This window comes from Lepidochelys olivacea (assembly GCF_965140295.1).
Source record: "Lepidochelys olivacea isolate rLepOli2 genome assembly, chromosome: 12".
In the NCBI taxonomy this organism is placed as follows: domain Eukaryota; kingdom Metazoa; phylum Chordata; order Testudines; family Cheloniidae; genus Lepidochelys; species Lepidochelys olivacea.
The window spans coordinates 39,944,185-39,967,352 of NC_140422.1; the positions used below are offsets into that span (position 1 = coordinate 39,944,185).

A 23,168-nucleotide genomic window follows, 5' to 3' on the forward strand; every position below is an offset into this window, starting at 1 on the left:
CGGAAAGCTCTACATCACACAAGGAGCAGGAGCAGCCTGACAAGAGCCCATGGAGAGGCAGGGCTAGTGGATTCCCTCCCCGAGCCACTGTGTCAGGCTGAGACAGGCCAGTGCCGGTCCCTCCAGAACCCAGCAGCAGAGCCCCGAGACCAGCACAGGCCATTTGCTTCTCCTACCCAGGCCGCTTCCCGCCTCTGCCCTGATGGCTCCACATCTCGGCAGAGCCCTGGGCAGAAGCGGTGCTCCCTGGAATGCAGACAGGCGGATTTGCAGGGACAGTTCCTTTATTTAAAACAGCAGAGTGGAATTTACAGCGTTCATTTCAAAACCAGCAAGGGAAAGCAGTGTTGTAAAACCACACAGACAGCACCACACGGAAAGAAAAGGCCCATTTACAGAGGGCAGGGTCTCCTCCCCAGGGCAAAGGCCGGGCCCACCTGTTTACAGACCCCTTCTGCTGATCTCTCTCCTGGCAGCTGTGAGGAGCTGGGCACGGTTACGCCATTTCCACAAGGTAGGAGCCTGGGGGGGAAGGGGGAAATTAGGGCTATTGCTCACTGTGCCTCCTGCAAACACCCCAGCTGGGTGGAACAAGACGTTCACAGCTGCCCCAGGTCAGGCTGCCCTGCAAGCCCAGTTAAATGCCCCCCATGGAGTTGCCCTGGAAAGCTCTGCTCAGATTTTCAGGGGGGCTCCTGCGTTTTACCCAGCTGGGTCTGACTGAGGCACAGAGACCAAACACCCAGTCAGGGACTCTGCCAGGATGAGAAACAAAGCCCCTGGGCTCGCCTACAGTTCCTCCTCAGTCTGGGAAAGGGGCCTGCATCTCCTCTGTCACTGGGGGGGGGGGCAGCCACAACTGGACTCAAACAGCCCAGCTCGGGGTAATCGCAATAGGGAGGCGAACATGCATCTTCCAAGGCCATGAGACTCGGAGGGAAAATATCGAGAGATGTCGAAGTGTGTTCACACGCAAGTGCTGCAGAACCCCCAGCCTGCTGACTTCTCCTGTACTCCGTACCCCAGCAACCTGCTGTCTGCACTGGGAGTGGCAAGGCCAGCCACTCTCAGGCACCAGGCTGCACCCGACACTCTCAGGGGCGAGGGTGATGGGGATTGTGTCTGATGCCATCTGCCTCCCCTGCTCCCCAAAGTGGGGATTTCTTGCCCCCTAGCCAAAGGGAAGCAGGTCCCTTAGCACATCTGCGAGAAGCTACTAGATACTTAACACTTAGAGACAGTTAAAGAATTGTGAGCCAGCCCTCCTTGTGAAACCAGCAATCCAGCCCCAGGGCTGTTCATCACAGTAACCACTCCTGACTGTCGCTGCTGCCAAACACGTGCCATGTTGCTGGGTATGCCAGATGTGCTCTGCACTGATTCCGGCACAGCGGCACCAGACTCCCGGCACATGGCAGCTAGTGTGGAGCCAGCAGGGATGGGGTTAAAACGCTAATGAATGGGAGCCTGGCTCGGTTCCCCTCCCACCTAGCAGCAAGCTGGGCTCAGATCTCCCCTCGCTACCTCCCACGCCCCCAGCCCAGCGCTGTCTCCCACCATTACAGGGAGCTGGGCTGAAAAGGCTGAGTGTGAGAAGTGACACCATACGCCTCCAAAAGCTCTCATGCCTGGGGCTGAGGGAAGTGGGGGGGCTGATCCTTCCCTCTCAGCCTGGCTCCTGGCCCTGCAGCGTGGAACCGGGTTAAAGGAAGTGATGAGCTTACACTCAGTCATCAGTGGAGCTGGGGCATCTCGTCAGTGTCAGCCCTGAGGAAGGGAGTGGGGGGAAGAGACCCAAGAGGTAAAGGCAACCGAGGTATTTAGGACAGTGCAGACATCCTCACCATTCACAGGAGGGTCTGGACATGTGTTCTGCTACAGTGCTGCCAGTGAGAGAGCTTGGAGACAGACCAGTTCCCAGCAGCCATGCTGCCCCTTGAACGCTGCCGGGCTGGAGCAGCTCAGGCCAGCTTCACCCCTGGGGTGGCGTGCATGAAGAATCCCATCTCGCCTGGCCAGATCTAAGGGGTCACAGCGTGTGGTTGTGGAGGCAAACTTCTCAAAGGTCACTTAACGGTGAGAAAATCCAGGGCGGGCAACGTGACAAGCAGCGCAAGGGCTAAGAGTTGGCAAAGCGAGACCCCTGCGCACTGGGCATCACCACTGGGCTCCCTATCGTCTCAATGCTGCGCTGCACCAGGGACGAGCCGATAACTGGGAATATGGATGTTAGAGTAAGAGACGCCATTACACAGATTTGCGCCTTTCATCCAAGGCAGCTGCCTCGCCCATGAAATGCTACCAATGCATACGTACACCCCAGCCGGGCATCCCTTCCCCCCGCTACAAGAGGCAGCGGGGAAGAACGGGGCTTGGATGGAAATGGGAAGGATCTGTGGCACTACCTGCTGCATGCTGTTAGTAGAGGGTCACCCACAGCAAAGCACACAGTGGCTAAGAGAGGCAACGTACAGGATGTGGAGATGAAGACGCACTACACATTTGCTAGACATACAGCCAGCCGGAGATGGTCAGGCCCCCAGTGTCCCATCAGAACATGCACCTCCCCTTTCAACAAGATCTCCATGTAGTGTTAGAATCAAAGCAGCATCTTCACTCCCCCTAGAGGCCCAGGATGCAGAGGGGGAGCAGTAGCATTGCTTTAAAGACAAGAACCCTGAACACCCTGCCGCCAAAGCCCAGAGCAAGGTCACGCTCACTCAGCAAACCTCCCTCCAACATCTCTTCCTGCTGCCTCTTCAGGAAGTAGTCATCATCGAAAAAGACCAAAGAGAGTCCACCACAGAGCAACAGGCAGCTGAAGGAGTGACTGGCTGGTTGGGTCTGGTTTTGCTAGCAGAAGGCCAGAGAAGGGATGGAGTGGGAGGTTTGGGGGGGTCTCCCCCGTCTCCCCACTCGATGCATGATCAGTAGGGGAACAGCAATCCTCCAGAACAATGGGAGACTTTAATTCCGCAAGGCAGCCAATCTGGAAGAAACAGCACAAGAGAGTCAAAGGGGAGCACGAAACACTGGGAGCTGCTTCCAGGTGAACCCAGAGAGCACAGGGGGAGCTCTCTGGAGAACTGGGCAAGGCTGGGGGCACTACGCCCAGTGATGGAAGGAGTCTGACTTGAGGAGGAAGCGGTTTGCAGGGACGAGACGTCTCCCCCTGGAGCACGGATAACCATTTACGTTCTAGCAGGTGCGTTACGAGCACCTTCCTTCCCAACACTGCCAATGCATTTCCTGCACTCAGGTCAGAGCGGGCCCCAGCAGCGAAACACGGCTGGTCAGAGCGGGCCCCAGCAGCGAAACACGGCTGTTTGAACAGCACAGCCACGCGACGCCGCCAGCCAGGAAGGGAAGAGCGTGGTGCCGCTGGAGCCCAAAGGGGCCCGGGGCTCAGCACAAGCACCACGACTCCCTGCAGCACACGGGTGGCCCAGTCTGAACTCTGACCTGAGCATCAGGCAGGGCTGCGTGTGGAAGCAATTGGGCTAGTTCCTGGGGACGGCCGGGAATAGCGCTTAGAGCGCAGAGGGAGTTTAAGGAAAGGCTGGATGCTCCATTTGTCATCTCATAATCTATCTGATGGCCCCATGAGCGAGGAGAAAGAACAGCATCTCCCTCCATCGCAAAGCCCTGGAGCCCGGGCCGCGCCACCTTGTGTGCGTGTGGCGTGACAATCAGACATCTTCAGCACCAGGCACCTTTCATCCGCACCACACGATGCAGCCAGGCAAGGGTCTCCATTTCTCCGGGTCTGCAGAATGCCTCCCACCCTGAGGACACCCCTCAGCTCACACCAGACCCACCGCTCCTCTCCGTGCTTCAGACAACCTGAAGCGAGAGAACCTGGAGAAAGTCTGGCAGCTGTGCAATGACTTCTGGGAAAGGGGGGGGTGGGTCAAGGGAGCTCTGTACAGCCAGGAACTGCAGGGCTCTGTCCTTGGAGGGGCCCTCTCATGGTAACTGCATGCAGAGCTGCAGGGATGGGGAGGTGGAAGAGGAGCTCACCAGCAATAGGAGGCAGCCTCAACCCTCTTCTGCGGAGGTTCCAGAGAAAGAGCCTGTTTGAAGGTCAGTGCCAAGCATGCCCAGAACAGCATCAGCTGCATGAGGCAAGCACGGGCCAGGAGAACTCCCACCAGCTGGATACTGAGCTGAGCAAGCAACACCTGCCCCAGCGCTAGTAGAATCAGGAGGCCCCTCTCCTCCGTGGCGCACGACAAGGTACGCTGCCTGTAGGTGGCTCCTCTGGAGCTTTGCGAGGCTCCACCATGCATGGGGACACGAGAGCCCAGAGGTCGCCCCAACAGCTGGCTTCCCTCCCAGCCATCCCTTCAGCCTGAACCACCCCCGTACGAGCTGTGAAAGAGCTGCCTGGGGGCAGTTCAAGCTGCCAGGAACACGAAGCCCAGGGACACAATCACACCAAGGGACGTGGGGGAGAAAAAGGGGAAGAGAAAGAACCTTCGGGACAGCTGGTCTTCCTGCGTGCGGACAGAGCTCTCCCCCACTGACGAAGCCCCCTCGGGGAGCTGGTTGAGTTGGTCCATGATCTCCAAGCCATTCTCTTCGGCAATCTGCACGATGAGGCTGTCCACCTGCTCCTGCGGCGTGCTCAGGGTGGTAGCAGAGCTCATGGAGTCCTCCATCACCTACCACGGGCAGAGTCAGTATCTGAAGCCAAGCCTCCATCTGGCTCCATTGAAGAACCCACCCAGCCCACGTTCCTGCCCATAGGAGCCAGTTACAGATCTTAAGTTTGGCCCACTACTCCCCTCCCCAGAGGGCTCTCCACATCCTTGTCAGCCAGACAGCTAGGTCATAGGACAGGACGACGGGTTGGAGCCAGAGAGATCCTGAGGCCCGTAGACATCAGTGTACCACCCAGCACCTGACAGCACATAGCCATATGAAGCGTTATGTCCACATTAGCCCCCACCCTGTCTCAGGTTCTCAGTGAAGCCTTCAGATACCGTAGACATAGTCAGACACTTGCACAGGGGCTTTTCCTTGCCGTCAGGGGCAGCTCTCTTCTCCTGGTTAGACACACTGCCCATCCAGGGTCAAGGCAATATTCAAGAATGAGCTCAAGGCCGGCTCTACTTGGGAGCATGGGACGTACTAGACTGCGTCCAGACTGATCAGGTCAAAGGTAGGCAGAACAGAGCGTGCGCTACAATCACTCATGTGGCCCAGCCCCTTAAGCATACTGGGGAGAGCGGGGAAATCAAACAAGCCAGCAACCATCACCATGAGAAGGATGGACTGGCCTGTGGCTGAGGCACTGGCCTGTGACTCAAGAGCTCTGGGTTCAGTTCCTAGCTTGGACAGACTCCCCGTGTGACCTCGGGCAAGTCCCCTAGTTCCTTGTCTGTACCATTACTCCTGGGGGAATTCTGCCCCGCTGTGCACATGCAGAATCCATGTCCTCTGCTGATTTTTTTCTCCGCAGAAAATGGATTCTACCAGGGAGGCACTGCAGTTACAACTTTCACCCACCAGGGAGTGCTGTGGCACCAGAAAAGAGGGAGGCCGGCTGACGGCCGGAGCAGCCAGCCATGGAGAGGGAGGAGAAGAGGCTGCTTTCCTCACGGTTCCCTGCCCACAGGGCCTGGTGAGGGGGTATGGGAGCGACGGACAGCGTGCGGCACACAGGGCTGCTGGGGAGGCGTCACAGACTGTGGCTCAGAAGGGTTAGTGGAGGCAGCACAGGCGCTAGTGGGGTAACAGCACTGAGCCGGATGGGAGTGGGGGTGCAGGTCCACATGGGGAGGGGCAGATGTGCCTGACTGAATGAGAGGCTAGGAGTGAGCCAGGGTCTGCATAGGGGAGGTTCCCCAGCTCCCTAACAATCCCTTCCCCCCCAGAAAACCCTGTTCCATACCTCTCCTACCCACACTGAACAATTGTTCAGATTCGCTATCAGGCTTCTTCCCAGCAATTGCTTCCTTCTCCCGCATCTCCTCCATTACCCTGACTCCCCCAACACTTTCCACTGCGTCCGAGGGGTGCGGGAAATACGTTTCTGTATTGTGGTTTAGATGAATTATTACTGAATGTTCTGTATTCATATGCCTAGGGAGAAATCTAATGGTCAAAAACCATTTCCTGAATCTTTTTTGTTGTCTGCATTGTTACAGACATACTTGCTGATGTGTATTTTGAAATAAATTATCAAAATAACTGAAAGTAGCTTGATTATGTTGTGTTATTTTGACAAATAAAATAAGCAGAATTTTTCAAAATTTAAAATAGTGTGTGCAGAATTTTTATTTTTTTTGGCACAGAATTCCCCCAAGAATATGCCATGGGGACAAGACTTTCCGCACCCTTCCTCTGAATGTCTGCCTACTTTGATCGTGAGCTCTTTGGGATAGAGATTCTCTACGTGCAGCTCCTAACCCAAGAGAACCCTGATCTTCCTTGATGAGCTCTATAGACCAGAGCTCTGGAAACAACTGAGCCATTAATCCAAAGACCGCATCTGGGAGCCCGGGAAGGGCCTCACAAACGTGATGCTTGTGTCTGAGCCCATGATACTCATGGTTCTCTCCGCTCCACCCCGCAGCCTCCAAGAGTACATACATGCCAACAAGTACAATTCTTCCCACTGCCCAGCAGTCTACCCCCAGGCTAGCGAGTGCACAGCACTTACCGAAGTGTGAACATCCAAGTTCTGAACCTGATGCTCAAATTTATCCATCACCGCCGAGACCTTCTGCAGGTCCATGGAGCTCAGAGCTTTGTCCAAGGCCTTGGTCACTTGAGCCATATTTTTAGTCACCTGTAACAGGAGGTTGGAAAATATACACACCAAACAAAGTCAACACAGATGTCCCAGTTCAGAGTGGGAGCCAAGCCTGGCCAAAAGGAATTCAGTGTTACTAGCATTTCCACTACTGTGCAGCCTCAGTCTGCACAGGGCAGCAACGTCCTGCCGTGAATAGCAGGGACTCTCAGCTCAGATTGGCCCCGACGTTTTAGAACTGTGCACATGCAACCGTCTGCACGATTCCTGAAAATGCACATGCAAGCGATCTGCTAGCCTTCTAGCTGTCACTGTGCACATCGGAATCGCACCTGGCGTCTACTGCACACACAAACGATACACACGCATCGTTTTCATATACGACCATGGAAATCTGCCCTTCAATAGTACAGAGGCAACTTCACCATGACACTCACATGAAAATAGTAACCGTGCCCATGAGCTCTTCTATGCAGGGGCTTCATGCATTTTTAGCGCATCCTCATGCTACTTCTCCACTGAACACTTTGGAGAACAGAAATGTTACTCCAAACGTTAGTACAAACACCGTGAAGACAGGTGCTCCAGCCCACCAGGCACAATGTGCTTCAGGGGCTGTTCTTGCTGCCCATCCTCTCTCTAAACTGGGCCACATAAGTCCAGGTGGGACTCCAGTGTTGGTCACGTGACTCACAGTGACGAGAGATTCCAGACATAATCTGAAGAGGGGACAAGCGGCCTCAGCTCCCAGCAAAATCAAAAGGACTTGAGGGTGCTCAGTACCTTGCAGAAGAGAACTCTAACCCCCAGTCCCCTGCACACAAGCATGCTTGGACACATGGCTAAGGCAGGGGAGTGATTTCAGGCACACACCTTCCAAGCCTGCAGACTTGGGCTCAAATATGGATGAAGCCACAAATGAAGCAAGTTTGAGGGGCTCATTTCTGGTCCCCCAGTGAAACGTATTGGCCACATCACAAGGCAATCACACACACACACTGGCATTTCAGCAGCTGTGGCAGTCTCTGCCAATGCCCAGTCTAGCTCCGGGCCCTGACCAAATCCCAGTTTGGGGGTGGGAGGTGTCACAGCACCTGCCAACACTAAAGCCCAATTCTAACCAAGTTACAAAAGACAAGAGGAATGTCAGCAGGAGAGGGGAGGGGCGGGCCAATAGCCTCTATCTGTACAAGGACAGGAAACAGCTCCTGTCCCTCCAGGGATACACCTGAGACGACAAAGCCTCTTACCCCTTTCATGGTCACTGCTGTCTGGACCTTGGAGGACACTGCATCCACTCGGGAAGCCATCCGAAGCCAGTTTAACCCTTCGTTCTTCTTCCGGATTGCATTCTCTGCATAGACACGAGCACATTCTACGTTCTTCTGCTGAAGGGCCTGGAACATGGAAGGGAAAAGATTTGCAGGAGGAATCCATTTTGCTTCACACATCAGAAACAAATGTCTTCCATTTCCACCCAAGGGATGTCATGCAGAATTTGGTGTTTGCTTGGATCAGGATTAGTGGAGCCAGTGGCAGCCAAACACCCTAGGATACACAGGATTCGGGTTGAGGCTAGGAGATTTGGGGATTTCAGGATGGCCTATTGCGCCTGGAACGTCAATCAGTAATGCAGGGGGAGAACGCGCTTGCTTGGATCTCAGCAGTACATAGACAGGTCAGAGAATGCAGGACATTAGATTCTGCTTATTAGCAACCCCTCGCTTGCTGTTATCTGGCAGCTGCCAACCAGCAAAAGCCAGGTTTGCAGGGCTGCAGCCAGGGTAGCCAGCACTGGTTCATGCCTTCCCTGACTGCAGCCCAGCAAACCTGCCTTCAGGCCAGACAGCAGCATGGAGCATGGCTGCAGCCCAGATGCTGGGGCTTTCTATGGGGAGCGGGGGCGTTAGGGCCCCACAGAGCCACACGGTATCTCTCCCTGTGTTCTTCGGGGACTGGGGCTCAGCACATCCCAGTGCTTCCTTGCCTGGGTGCAGCTCCCAAGCAGGATGCAGCCCAGAGAGAGCCGGGAGTGGTATGGTGCAGCTCCAGCATCCAGGCGGCAGCCCCCCTCCCCACTACTGCCCGGCCCACAGCCCCTTACTTCCTGTGTGGGCCCCCTGTGCAGGCAGGTTTGGAGGCTGCAGTTAGGGAAGGCACGTCCCAGCACTCCCTTCCCGGGCTATAGGCCTACGCACCCGCCTGCAGCCGGGGCCTTTCTTCCAAATGCTGCTGTTAATAGGCACCATCCCGTTGCCAATATCCAAACCCATTAACATTAAAGTCAACGGGGCAGCGATGGCTCCCAGCCAAGCGCTGCCATTAACCAGAAGCTGTTAATATCCAGGTGCTACTAAGTGGAATCTACTATAATTCCTTGGGTTAATCCCTCTGGTACAGAGCCAGGGATTGACAGCACAGGCTCAAGGGCGTGATGGCTGAAAAGACACCTAGCACTCAGAGATGGTCTGTGTGTGTTACTTTCATCTCCACCAGGGAGTCCCACCACCTCCACAGAGTTCAGCCGCACTGGCCTACCTTCTTGACCTTGGCTTGCTCAGTCTTCGAGTCCTTCTCAGCCTTCTTGGCTAGCTTCTCCAGCTGCTTTGCTGTGAACTAAGAGAAACAGACTTCGGTGCTCAGCCGTGAAAGGGGCAAACATTAACACAATCAGAGGCTCCCACAACTCTCACAAAAGCCCACAGGCTGTCCTAGCAAAGCGTGTGTACGGTGCCCGCAGTGTCTGCTGCCACTGCCTCAGCTGCCTTTGCGGGCTGGCTTGTCCTTTATACAACCCTAAAACGCAGTGAGACTGGCTGGGCAGGTGCCATAGTTATGGACGTGTCTGGGGATACAGCAGAAGCCGCAAGAGGAAAGGGACTCAGTGAGCTGCAGTAGCCCCTTTGGCTGACTGATGGAGCAGAGCTGGAACGCTCTGAAGGAAGGCCTGGCTTCCTTGGCCAGGCAGGTAGTACCTGTGGCATGGTACAGGCTAAAGCACACTGTCCTCTCTCTCCTGCTGCGCAATACAAAGCCGTAGTGAGCAGCGAAGGCATCTGAGATTTCAGCCCCCTGGTTTAAGAGGCAGGGACCTGGGGGCTCTCAATGAAGCGTCTGGAACATACTCCTTAGCCTGGGTTCAGAGACCTTCAGGGCATGCTCACAGGCTCACTTTTCAAGGCTTTTTCAGAGGTGAGTGAAAGGGACTGATTGGTGCTTGAGGGGAGTGATGGGAAGGAGTTTGCTTTGGACTTGGCATAGTCTTTCCGTCACGTCCCCTGCCATGCATGACAATTCTGGACTGCGTTTACACTGCCTATGTGGCTCCAGAACAGGTGGTAAGTGATCTCTAGATAAATAGCTCCCCCTTCCTGTTGAGGCTGGGAACTGCAGAGGCAGAGTTGCAGCTGTTATTTGAAACAGATTTTCATAACGGCAAAGCTCTGGAAGGAGGGATTTTTGTCTCCCCTCTAGGAATGGAGGTAGTTTTTGGTACCATACATATTCCACCTCTCTTCACTAGCACAGGAGAATATGCTCTATAGGTTCCTGTCACATTTAATTCAATTACCAGATGAAGGGCCCATTCAGCCTAATGCACTTAACTGATTTGCAGCTCACACCAATGGAGATTAAGCACCTTATGCAATCGCGAGCTGTGCTGCCACTTCCTTTACATCAGGGGAGTCAAGGGCTTGCAACACGATCACTGATGTCTTCAGGGTCTAAATCACAGCATCGCTAGGGACCTCTGCACTGCTCCCTCCCCCGAAATAACAGACACCGGTTTCTGTTCTTTCACCACCACAGCCTTAAATATTGGCATCTTTGTGTAGCTGTTGACCTCTCCCCAGCCCCCGTGGACAGAAAGCCCAGTGGCCCCCCCACTCTGGGAGACTATCACACCCCTGCTGGAGGGAGAGCACTGGAAGGAGGAGATAAAGCCTTGGGAAGACAGCACAATGAAAGCAACAGGAGTTGAAGGTACGAAGGAAGGTTCTGGGAGAGGTTTCTCCAAGTCAGTGAACTCTCCATCGAGTGAGAGAGAGAAGGTCGGAGCAGAAAGCATTCGAGAAGCCAAATTTAAAAACAAGGGATAAACCTAGACCCATTGTAGCTGCTTCTTAAAGATGATCAACCCTAGCCTTCAGTTGTCGGAGGAGCCCACAAAACACCCGACTAGTACAGGGCCTGGTAGTCAGCTAGGCTCCTAAGCAGCCTGTTCCAGGCAGAAAGTTTGGTTTTGTATAGACCACCATAAGAGGGTCTTAGAGCAACAGTTCAGTTGGGCTTGTCCACTTTCAACTGAAAAAGGTCTCGCTGGGCAGCCCATGCTGGGAGGTGTATAATAGTGAATCCCCATGTCAGGGACAGAAAGGAAATCCTGTAATGGCCACACTCACCTTCAGCTGGAAGAGTGTATCTGAAACAAGAGAGGAGGTGACTCAGATCACAGGTTTTTAGAGTCGCTGTCACTCAATAACATAAAGGTCACACAATCTTTCACCCAAGGAACTGTGCTTTTAGGAGGTACCTTCCTTCTATGGTGAGTCTCCCCAGTTCACACCCCCCGTTTCCCCTCCAAAGCATCACACCAACATTCCTTCTGCCTGAAGGGGACTAGACAGGCTGAGGTTGTGCTGCTCGCACATCCCAATACCACCACCACGATTGTTCAGAAAAGTCTTTTCTGGGCAAGCAGAGGCCACAGCACTCAGCTGCCTCAACTGCACTGTCAGCCTTTGCCTGTGCACTGCGGACTCCTCAGGCTACCTAGCTAAGGTACTCCATATGGCCTCCATCACCCTAGTACGTAGGCACCTCCCAATCTTTACCCAGTGCCATTATCCCCTTGTACAGATAAGGAACAGAGGCACGGGGAGACTAAGTGACATGCCCAAGGGCACACAGAAAGCTAGTGGCAGAGCAAGGACTTGAACCTGAGTCTCCCAAGTCACAGCTAGTGCTCTAACCACTAGGCAAAACCATCCTCTCCTGTCATGCTAGAACACAGAAGCAGAAACTCCTGTGTTAAAGGCCTGTCTACACGTAGCTGACCAAACCCTGCTGGAGTCTCATTTGGCTACAACTGAGCTCAAATGACACTGGTTCTGATTTTTAAATGTGGTTGTAAGGCCAGTGGGGATTGCACTATCGTACACAGTAAGAAAAAACTACCTAGAACGGAATACGAGACATCTCAGAGAGCTTGTTAAAAAGGCTGTTGGAGGGTTTTACTGGAGACACTCCCACAGGATTGACTCCTGCTTTTAATTTCAATCAGTGAGGGTCAGGTATATGCACTGATAACAAAGGCCCTGAGCACCCAGGGTAACAGGCAGTGTGCTATCTGAACTGCTCTGCTGGGGACTGGCTCAGAATACTGAAGGAGCCATACAAGCTAGTGAATTATCCCTTGGATACGGCTCTTTGAAATAAACAGACTCACTGAACGTTAGATACTGAAATATTCATGGGAAAAAATTATCTACCATAAATTAATCCATACGTGGCAAGTATCACAGCATTCACGGTACAGGATAGTGACTTCACTATTCAGTTCTCTCTCAATTTGACACACGTCAGGCACAGGACCTAAATCCTGGAGTGGAGCTAATAGAAACCACATTCTGTCTCGCAACTAACAAGTGATTCCTCAGAAGGCAACTTCATGACTTTTATTGAAATAGCTGTGTTACTTGTTACTGTGGTTTCTCGGATTACCATTACCTGGTGACCTTTGACCCAGAACTTGGCACACCCCAGATATCCATGTAAATAACTCTCAGCCAGCTTCACCCGGCCAGTTTCATGCAAGAGGAAATGGATCATGGAAATGGAAATGAATTTGGGGTGATTCTAAAGACTTTTTAGTTTTCTTAAATACCTGGACCTATTTCAACTAATCAGAAAGGCCAAGAACAAACAAGCTACCCTTGAGTTCTTCTCTCCCTGACCAATGTACCATGGGCTCTCGGCCGCAGCTTTACCCAGTGCCACACACGTGACAGGGTCTCCACCATCCTCCTCAGGAGCCGATTGGCCAGGATGACTGAGCAGAGCCACTGGAGGTAACCCCCAGGACTCCCCACTCTGGGATCACAGGGAACTCCCGCTCCCATGTCACATCATCATGTGCCCTGATGTCACCAACGGATTTCCCTCTCCCCTCCCCAATGGCTGCCACCACCCCACTTCTGACCCCCTTCCCCTCCCACCAATTCCCAAGGACAGCCCTCTGACCTGGCCCTTACCTCCTTCCCTTCCCCATCCCCGGTCCCAGCCCCGGCCCTGACCTCCATCCCCTCCCACGCCCTGGCCCCGGGCCCACTCCCCTGACTCAGCCCTGACCTCCTTCCCCTCCCCCCCCCGGGCCCACTCCCCTGACTCGGCTCTGACCTCCTTCCCCTCCCCCCCCCTGGGCCCAGCCCCCTGACTCGGCTCTGACCTCCTTCCCCTCCCCCCCCCAGGGCCCAGCCCCCTGACTCGGCTCTGACCTCCTTCCCCTCCCCCCCCCAGGGCCCAGCCCCCTGACTCGGCTCTGACCTCCTTCCCCTCCCCGCCCTGGGCCCACTCCCCTGACTCGGCTCTGACCTCCTTCCCCTCCCCCCCCCCGGGCCCACTCCCCTGACTCGGCTCTGACCTCCTTCCCCTCCCCCCCCCCGGGCCCACTCCCCTGACTCGGCTCTGACCTCCTTCCCCTCCCCCCCCTGGGCCCAGCCCCCTGACTCGGCTCTGACCTCCTTCCCCTCCCCCCCCCGCCCACTCCCCTGACTCGGCTCTGACCTCCTTCCCCTCCCCCCCCCAGGGCCCAGCCCCCTGACTCAGCCCTGACCTCCTTCCCCTCCCCCTCCCCCCCCCGGGCCCAGCCCCCTGACTCGGCCCTGACCTCCTTCCCCTCCCACCCCCCGGCCCTGGTCCCAGCCCCCTGACTCAGCCCTGACCTCCTTCCCCTCCCCCCCCCAGGGCCCAGCCCCCTGACTCGGCTCTGACCTCCTTCCCCTCCCCCCCCCGGGCCCAGCCCCCTGACTCGGCTCTGACCTCCTTCCCCTCCCCCCCCCGGGCCCAGCCCCCTGACTCAGCCCTGACCTCCCCCCCCGGCCCCGGCCTCCTTCCCCTTCCCCTCAGGCCCCGGTCCCAGCCCGTCCCCTGGGGGCAGCAGGAGGCCCCCGGCGGGTCGGTCCCGGACTGGCGCCCCGCCCCGCTCCCCGGCTGGGGGGGTCTGTCTCTTACCGTCCATCCCGGACCCAGCCCCTGCAGCTACCACTTCCGGGTTCTCCAGACACTTCCGGATTGTTGCGTCATCACGCCGCTTGTTCTCGCGAGGTTACCCCTCACCCCCTGGTCCGCTCGACGCATGCGTAAATGGAGGAGGGTTTTCCAGAGCGAAGCCAGGCCGGGGGCGCTATAGCGGGCGGGGTGGGGAGTCCCATGACCAGAGCGAGGCTCACGCGCCGCTTCGGGCTGCCCTGGGCCCCCCGCTCCCAAAGCCCTCCTCCCGCGGGCAGCAGGCCACGTGGCTCCCGGAGCCTGGGCCTCCCCCCCCCCCGCTCTGTGCCTCAGTTTCCCCACCTGCAGGGTGGGCTTGGTGGGGCAGTAGAGAGGGACGGAGGGCGCCCCGGAGTGGAGGTCGGGGAGGAGCCGGGCCGGTGGGCTGGCGGCGGGGACAGAGCAGGCACAGGGGGGCGAGGGGCTCGGTTACAGCCTGGGGTGGAAGTAGGAATCGTTTCTTGCCGGCTCTGCCCTCATGGGAGGGACACAGCGGGGGGCATGGGAGCTCCCCTGTGACTCCTCCCAGCCCGGGCCCCCACGCTCTGCCCGTCCCCTCTGACGTCCCCCTTTGCACATCCGAACATCGACGTGCCTGGCTGCTCCCTTTCCCCCAAATACTAGTCTTGCCGGCTCTTTTTATGGAAGCGGGGAGTTGGCTGAGGAGCCATTTCAGCATACGTCTGGCTTAATAAAAGACAGGTTTTAAGTATAACTGTGTCCTACGCTGCTTTATGGTATGGCACCCAAACATTGCATTTCAATGTGGGATTCAACTTCCTTTATAGGACCAGACTCCTGAAACTCTTACCAGTCTACAAAAGTGGTCCACAGTCATGCAAATAGTCCTATTGTCTTCCATGGGATGGATCGAATGATTGAGGCTTTACAGGATTAGGTTCCAAGTTGATAAATTGTTCTGGATGAAACCGACAAGGCCTGGGCTGTCAGATCAGGAGCGTCATTGGAATAAAGGTGGGCAGACGCGTGATACGTCTTAGCTCCGTTGCTAACATGAGGAACATATTTTCAGTAAAGTTCTTGGCAGATTCCTGAGGTTGCTGGTTTAAGGCTGTCAGTGTCCAGCATTATAGTTCTCTCACCCACAAAGCTGGAAAAAGAGGCATTTGTTTTCTTTGTTTTGCTGTTCCAGTTCCAATTAACAAAATGCATGTTCGACTAGTTTGGCTGCAAAGAATAATTCTAGGCACACTGGGGACAACAACTGATTCCCATCAGGCTGCAGAACTGGACTGACATCAGAATCCAAACATCCTCTGGTCAGTGCAAGCAGAGGCATTCCTCCAATGATTTGGACTTGATGTGATGCAGTATGGATGTCATGGATAATTCAGACCAATGGGGAGAAACAGAATAAAAAACAGCTTCCATCGCCCCCACCCCTCCCCCCTTGAGGACTCCTAACCAATGTAACGGCACATCTGATGAAGTGAGCTGTAGCTCACGAAAGCTTATGCTCAAATAAATTGGTTAGTCTCTAAGGTGCCACAAGTCCTCCTTTTCTTTTTGCGAATACAGACTAACACGGCTGTTACTCTGAAACCAGCACAATACTTATGTTAACAAACTTAAACAAAGCCTTTGTTTAAGTTTGTTAGCATATGTATTGTGCTGTTAAAGTCATATAAAGAATGAATGTCCTCCCTAGCCCCATTCTGCTCCTTTAAGGAGCAGAGTGCAGCCCCCCCACCCCACCCCGGAGTGGGGGCCAGCCCCAAGTCTTTCCGGTATCCTGTACCCACTAAAAATCTCTTGCCGGTACTGTTTACTGGAGGGTACCGCCCTACTTGCACCTCTGGTTACAGCATGGATTGAGTGCGGGGGTGGGGTGAACAGCGTGGAAGAGATAGACCCAGAGGAAAGGGACGGGAGTGCTGCTTTGGAAAGACTGAGGCGCGAAAACAGGAGGGAGGTAAAAGACTGACTGTGGAGAGAGGTAGAGTGGAAAGAGAAAAGTGAGATAAGGGAATAAGCAGGGCAGTGTTTAATTTTTAATGAGAGAGGTGCTGGGGCTCAAGCAATTTTTTTTACTTTCATAACTAATGCAGCAAGCCTGGAGGTGCCATGGCTCAGCCCTGACAACAAATTAAGCACTGAATCAGGGGCCCACAATGCTCAGATTAGTGAATCTAATCTTTGCTCTTTTAAAAAAAAAATTCATATTGCTGACAACTCTGGCTTCTGTAGTTAAACAGCTGGAGAAAAAGGCAGGGAAAACAGCCTCAATTAATCAGAATGCACAGTCCCCATCCCAGTAGCCCCCCAAGCCTCCAGCTTGTCCCTTGGAAGTTGTTTAAATGTTAGAACACAAGACTGGCCAGACTGGGTCAGACCAAAGGTCCATCTAGCCCAGTAACCTGTCTTCCAACGGTGGCCCAGTGACAGGTGCCCCAGAGGGAATGAACAGAACAGGTCATCATCAAGTGATCCATCCCCTGTTGCTCATTCCAAGCTCTGGCAAACAGAGGCTAGGGACACCATCCCTGTTCATCCTGGCTAATAGCCATTGATGGACCTATCCTCCATGAACTTATTTAGTTCTTTTCTGAACCCTGTTATAGTCTTGGCCTTCACAACATCCTCTGGCAAGGAGTTCCACAGGTTGATTGTGCATTGTGTGAAAAAATACTTCCTTCTGTTTGTTTTAAACCAGCTGCCTATTAATTTCATTTGGTGGCCCCTAGTTCTTGTGTTATGAGGAGTAAATAACTTTCTCCACACCAGTCATGATTGTATAGACCTTTATCATATCCTCCCTTAGTCATTTCTTTTCCAAACTGAAAAGTCCCATTCTTATTAATCTTTCCTCATATGGAAGTCGTTTCATACCCCTAATAATTTTTGTTGCCCTTTTCTGAACCTTTTCCAATTCCAATATATCTTTTTTGAGATGGGGTGACCACATCTGCACGCAGTATTCAAGATATGGGCATACCATGGATTTATAGAGAGACCATACGATATTTTCTGTCTTATTATCTATCCCTTTCTTAATGATGCCCAACATTCTGTTCGCTTTTTTGACTGCCGCTGCACATTGAGTGGATGTTTTCAGAGAACTCTCCACAGTGACTCCAAGAGCTCTTTCTTGAGTGGTAACAGCTAATTTAGACCCCATCATTTTATATGTATAGTTGGAATTATGTTTTCCAATGTGCATTACTTTGCATTTATCAACACTGAATTTCATCTGCTATTTTGTTGTCCAGTCACCCAGTTTTGACAGATCCTTCTGTAGCTCTTCGCAGTCTGTTTGGGAATTAACTATCTTGAGCAATTTTTTATCATCTGCAAATTTTGCCACCTCACTGTTTACCCCTTTTTCCAGATCATGTATGAATATGTTGAATAGGACTCTGCCCAGTACACACCCTGGAGGACACCACTATTTACCTCTCTCCATTCTGAAAACTGACCATTTATTCCTAACCTTTATTTCCTATCTTTTAACCAGTTACCAATCCATGAAAGGACCTTCCCTCTTATCCCATGACAGCTTACTTTGCTTAAGAGCCTTTGGTGATGGACCTTGTCAAAGGCTTTCTGAAAATCTAAGTACACTGTGTCCACTGGATCCTCCTTGACCACATGCTTCTTGACCCCCCGCAAAGAATTCTAGTAGATCGGTGAGGCATGATTTCCCTTTACAAAAACCATATTGACTGTTCCCCAACAAATTATGTTCATCTATGGGTCTGACAATTTTGTCCTTTACTATAGTTTCAGCCCGTTTGCCCGGAACTGAAGTCAGGCTTATCTGCCTGTAATTGCCGGGATCATCCTTTTTAAAATTGGCATCACATTAGCTATCCTCCAGTCATTTGGTACAGAAGCTGGTTTAAATGATAGGTCACAGGCGACAGTTATTCGTTCTGCAATTTCACATTTGAGTTCCTTCTGAACTCTTGGGTGAATCCCATCTGGTCCTGGTGACTTATTAGTTGAGTTTATCAATTTGTTCCAAAACCTCCTCTAATGACACCTCAGTCTGGGACAGTTCCTCAGATTTGTCACCTAAAAAGACTGGTTTGGGAATCTCCCTCACATCCTCAGCCATGAAGACCGATGCAAAGAATTCATTTCGTTTCTCCGCAATGGCCTTATCGTCCTTGAGCGTTCTTCTAGCACCTCGATTGGCCAGGGGCCCCACTCGATTGTTTGGTAGCTTCCTGCTTCTGATGGACTTTAAAAAATGTTGCTATTACTTTTGGAGTCTTTGGCCAGCTGCTCCTCACATTCTTTTTTGAGCTTCCTAATCATATTTTTACATTTCATTTGCCAGAGTTTATGCTCCTTTCTCTTTTCCTCCCTAGGCTTTCACTTCTACTTTTTAAAGGAGGCCTTTTTGCCTCTCACTGCTTCTTCTACTTTGTTGGTTAGCCACAGTGGCACTTCTTTGGTTCTCTGACTGTGTTTTTTAATTTGGAGTAGACATTTAAGTTGAGCCTCTATTACGGTGTCTTTAAAAAGTTTCCTTGCAGCATGTTGACAACGAAGCACCAAACCCATGAGCTTCCAGGCTCTGCTTCCTTTGCTGCAGGTGGGTGGTGGATCAAAAATCCCCCCACCCTTTTAAATGAAATGAGTTTAAGTATGTGAGAGCCCAAGTAATCTCCTGGCTGATCCTCCGCCAACCCCAAGGCTGGTCCTCTACTTCATGGTGGCTAGGAGTCAGTTTAGTCTGGGGGTAAGGAGAGCCAAAAATGTGTTTCGCAGTCTCACCTCATAGTGCTGAGGTCCCTCTGGCAGCAGCATCAGTTCACTGTGCCTGTGATGATGATGCTTATTGATGAGTCACAAAAGGGCCTTGGTGGTGCAAGCAAGAGAGCTGCAGAGCCCACCACCTGGGACCAGGCCTGGGGGCTCATCTATGGGGCAATTCCAGAGCAAACATGGAGATGTGAGAGGTAAAGTGTTCTCCTTCCCCAGTGTAGTTTCTGTGCTAACAGAGAGCGGCATCCCAATAGGGTAAGAAGGGTGAATTTTATGTGCTTGTTGACATAGTTAGATCCATGCCAATGCAACAAAGAGGTTGCTGAGTATGATTTCTGTGGTTAAAGCAGCAGAGAATTGGAGTCAGGACTCTTGCATTCAATTCCCAGCTCTGTGAGGGAATGTGATCTGCTGGGAGAAAAAGGGACTGGAAGGCAGGACTCCTCCCAGCTCTGTTACTGATTTCCTGTATGAACTTGGGCAAAGTCATATGACGTTTTTGTGTCTGAGCTTCCCTACAGAGGAGCTGTGATTAATTAGGGAAGGCTGGAAAAGCGATGTTGAGAGCCTCAAGTGAATGTCACTACAAAAGCAAAGAAAGATAATTTTTCCTAGAAGAGAAGAGGAAAGGCTGTGGGCCTTTTTGATCGTTTGGAAGTTCTCTTAGATGAGTCTCCAAAATGGAAGGTCCAGGAAGCCCCTGGTATCCATGTTTCTATCAATGGGAATCTAAGACCCAACAAAGGTGTCTCACTCCTTCCTCTAGAATAAGTTTTCATATATCCCTGGATGAAACATGCCAAGAACATTCCCTGGCACTGCACTGGAGTTCTAAACCAAGAGCCACCGCTGGATCTCACATATTTGAGAAATTAGAGAGCTGGAGTGGAGTGAGCAACAAGTGCTACAGCAGTGGCTGTCAACCTTTCCAAATGACTGCACCCCAGTCAAGAGGCTGATCTGTCTTGCGTACCCCAAGTTTCACCTCACTTAAAAACTGCTTGCTGACAAAATCAGACATAAAAATACACAAGTGTCACAGCCCACTCGTACTGAAAATTTGCCAACTTTCTCCTTTAGTCTCTAAGGTGCCACAAGTCCTCCTTTTCTTTTTGCAGATACAGACTAACACGGCTGCTACTCTGAAACCCATATAAAGAATCACACTGACAGCCCAGGGACAAGAGATAGACTTGGGGTGCCTACTGTGGTGGATGGGGAATAGCTCTGTAATCTAACAATACTGAGGTGTAATAATTGTATGAACCCTGTATGGTACCTGGTCAGTAAGGTAAAGTTACTCATAGCTATGGTCGGTTATTAGAATTTCCTGTGTTACTACTGATCTAACACTAGGGGACTGTGGGAAGAGCAAACAGGAAAGCTGTTAACGTTAAGGATCCTGTCTTCAAGAAGATGGTCAGCTTGTTTTACCAGGATGGGAACTTGGAGATCAAAAGAATAATAAAGAGTTTAAAAGGATTTATCAGAGGGAGAAGGGGAGTCACTTGTCAAAGCTGTCTAGGGAGACAGGCTGAGAGATAGAGAAAAACATTGTGGGGGAATCTAAAGAAATGAGCCTTCCCAGAGCCTGGGAATGGTAAACCTTAGAATAAAGCTAGACGTGAACAATCTGGTTCGTTGTTTTTAAGATGTGTTTTCTCTGAAATACTTTTGTTCCAGACTTTTGTTCCAGTGCTTTAAGTAGGCTGGCTAGACACTGTATTTACCACTGTCATTGCTCTCACAAGGAGCAGAATTGCAAGGTCTGAGCCATTCAGACCTGCTGAGGCAATCACGTAAGTAGCAGGGGACTGCAGCTCAGGGCCTGATCTGAGAGTGGGAGAATCATGTCATTCCACCCAGAGCCACGTGACGGCTAGGGGCCAGAGACCTTGGAGGGGATGCACTCTGCAAAATAAGGAGGGGTCAGTTGTGCAGTTTGCCCGGTAACTGCAACCTGCAATTTCCCCAGCTCTGCGCCTGTTTGCCTCATTCCATAGCTCCAATAAATCCCCCAAGCGCATGTGCATTGAGGAGAGCAAGCTCTTTCTGCACTGACAGGGATCCAGTTTTCCCAAAAAACGGATGAGAAGAGAAAAACCAACCATTTCCAAGAATTCCTCCCTAAGCGCTCAAGCAGCCAAGTAATAATGAGCGACCTTATCAATAACACCCGCAAATCACTACCAGCTGCATTGTAAATAGCCATGTATAAAAACAAGTGGGAGCAGACTGTGGCAATGGGCTACTAATGTTCTGTGTCCAGCACTAAACAACTGACAAGGGTTATCAATGTTTCTCTTTTCTTTGCATCCCAAATTCTTGCAGCTGAAGTCCAGCACAGTTTAGTTGGTAACCAGAGCAGGGAGTCCAGACAGCCAAATACCCAGGAGCCATCTCAGAAACAGCAAAGTTCAGCACCTTCACAGGAGCACAGCAGACCTGGTCAAGCCTCTGTTTCTATATCAACAAAGAAACTGCAGCAAAGTCAGATGTCTACTGGCAGTTCTTACAGACAAGGTAGGGGACAAACAGCAGGGCACTCAAACCACAGAACAAAACTGACCTCAGGGGAGTCACACCAGGGATGTGCGTGGCCCATTAAGGTACCAGGGATGATCCTCAGTAATTACACCAGTTTTAACCCAGGTCACTTTTTAGGCCTAAGCTACTCAACAGCAATGTTCCCTTTTAATATGTGATTTTTAATGGGCCATAACAGGCCACAGACCGTGTGAAGTAGACCCAGATCTCAACTTTTTGTCCCCTTAGAAGATAGCTGGGTAAAACAGGTCTCAGGCCAGATGTTCTAAATCCACTCAGAAGACACACTGAGTCAGAAAATGACTGCTGGACATCCAGGAACCCTGGGGAAGCTAGTGACTCTATAGACACCACGCAGGAGGAGATGATGGTACCATCCAGTATTGTTCAGTGGTTAATTGAACCATGTCTTCCTCCCTTTCCCAGAACGTCCTCCTTCAAGAGCACGCCCTTTTCCAGTCAAAGGCTTTGTCACCCTGGCTTTTCATCCACAGCTATGTAGGCTACTGGCCATTTCTAAGCATCTTTTTCCTGGGGCTTCCCAATCTTTGTCATCCCCCAGAACATTGTGTGTTTGGGCTGCAGCTGGTTTCTTACTTGCTATCACAAATGTGGCTTGTAGGAAAGTTCAAGGGAGGGAGGGCAAGTACTGGGCCCACCCAGCTGGCAGTTGTGGCCACTGGGAGAAGATGACTTACTGGCAACATTACTGATCTACCTAAGCCACATCTTTGGGCACTTCCTGTCATCCCTAGACTCACTGCAACTCTCCTCCCCAGAGAAAAGACTTTTCATTTACTGGCTGGTAATAATCACTGAATTACATGCTTTTTCAGCCCCCACCTGAGCTCTCTCCAATTGATACATATAGTTTCTGGTCTTATCAAAGTGCATAGATCCTGGATCAGCGGATTATATAATAGTAATACTAAGCTCTCACATAATGCTTTTCACTCAGAGATCTCAGAGCACTTCCCAAGGGAGCCCTTTATTGCTACTAGTTCAGCATTCCCAGTCTGTCCAAGCAATAAAAGATGTAGAACCTTGGTTGGACTTTTATCCTCCAAACCTGGGCTGCATGTCAGAATGGGGGGGTGTCCCCATACCTCTGATCCATTAATGTCATACCCTGCCTTTTTGTGTGCCTTCATTTGTCGTTACAGCGTTGCTTGCAATGGTTGTGCTCTGACCTGTGGTTTGCAGTTGTGGGTTGCTCAGGAGGGCTGGGCTGTTGACACAGATTTTGTTTTTTCTGAAACATTTGTTTTGAAAATATTGCATCCAACTTGAGAAAATGTCATCTTGACAAATAAAGAGGAACTGACCATAGAACTAAACATTATTGGGTTCTTTATATTTGTTTTATGAAAACAGAATAATCACCTAAAGTCCAAACCAATAAAAACTGTGTGTATCTACCTTTATACACACACACATATACAATTTCATGAAGTTGAAAAGAATTATGAGCCAGATCAGCTGGGAGAAAGAATTTTAAACAGAGAAATGGGAATGATAATTGGGAACTATTTAAGAATATATTGCTAGATGCCCCCAAAGCCACAATCAAGACAGAAGACTACATTGGTTAAAAAGCCAACCTGGCTTAGGGGGTAAGTGAAAGCCGCTATAAAAATTATATACATAACAAATGGAAAGAGAGGAAGTTGATAGAAATAAATATAGATAAGAAGGTTGATAGGAGAAGCAAAAGGACACAAGAGAAGTCTATAACCAGGAGAGTTAAGGACAAAAAGTAGTTTTTAAGTGTATTAGGAACAAAAGGAATCCTAACAATGGTACTGGTCCATTACTAGATGGAGATGGTTGAACTGTAATAATGCAAAAAAAAAGAGCA

At 51.6% G+C, this 23,168-nt stretch overlaps 1 protein-coding gene across 1 annotated transcript; it reads right to left on the minus strand.

Annotated features, from left to right (window-relative positions):
* Positions 1-266: 266 nt before the first annotated feature.
* Positions 267-14,122, minus strand: CHMP1A (charged multivesicular body protein 1A). Its single transcript, XM_084644739.1, has 7 exons — positions 13,994-14,122; positions 11,164-11,183; positions 9,299-9,376; positions 8,011-8,157; positions 6,668-6,796; positions 4,477-4,664; positions 267-2,989 (listed from the first exon to the last, which is right to left on the minus strand). Exons 1-7 carry the CDS (start codon positions 13,998-14,000, stop codon positions 2,968-2,970), a joined length of 591 nt encoding a protein of 196 aa, XP_084500865.1. The 5' UTR covers positions 14,001-14,122; the 3' UTR covers positions 267-2,967.
* Between the last annotated feature and the right edge of the window lie 9,046 nt (positions 14,123-23,168).

Bases quoted from the DNA above. Each gene is read 5' to 3' on its own strand.
- CHMP1A (XM_084644739.1), bottom strand. The intron at 8,158-9,298 runs GTAGGCCAGTGC...TCCATGTTCCAG, and splicing joins AGCAAGCCAAGGTCAAGAAG to GCCCTTCAGCAGAAGAACGT. The intron at 2,990-4,476 runs GTTCTTTCTCTT...TGTTTCTTCCAG, and splicing joins GAAGACCAGCTGTCCCGAAG to ATTGGCTGCCTTGCGGAATT.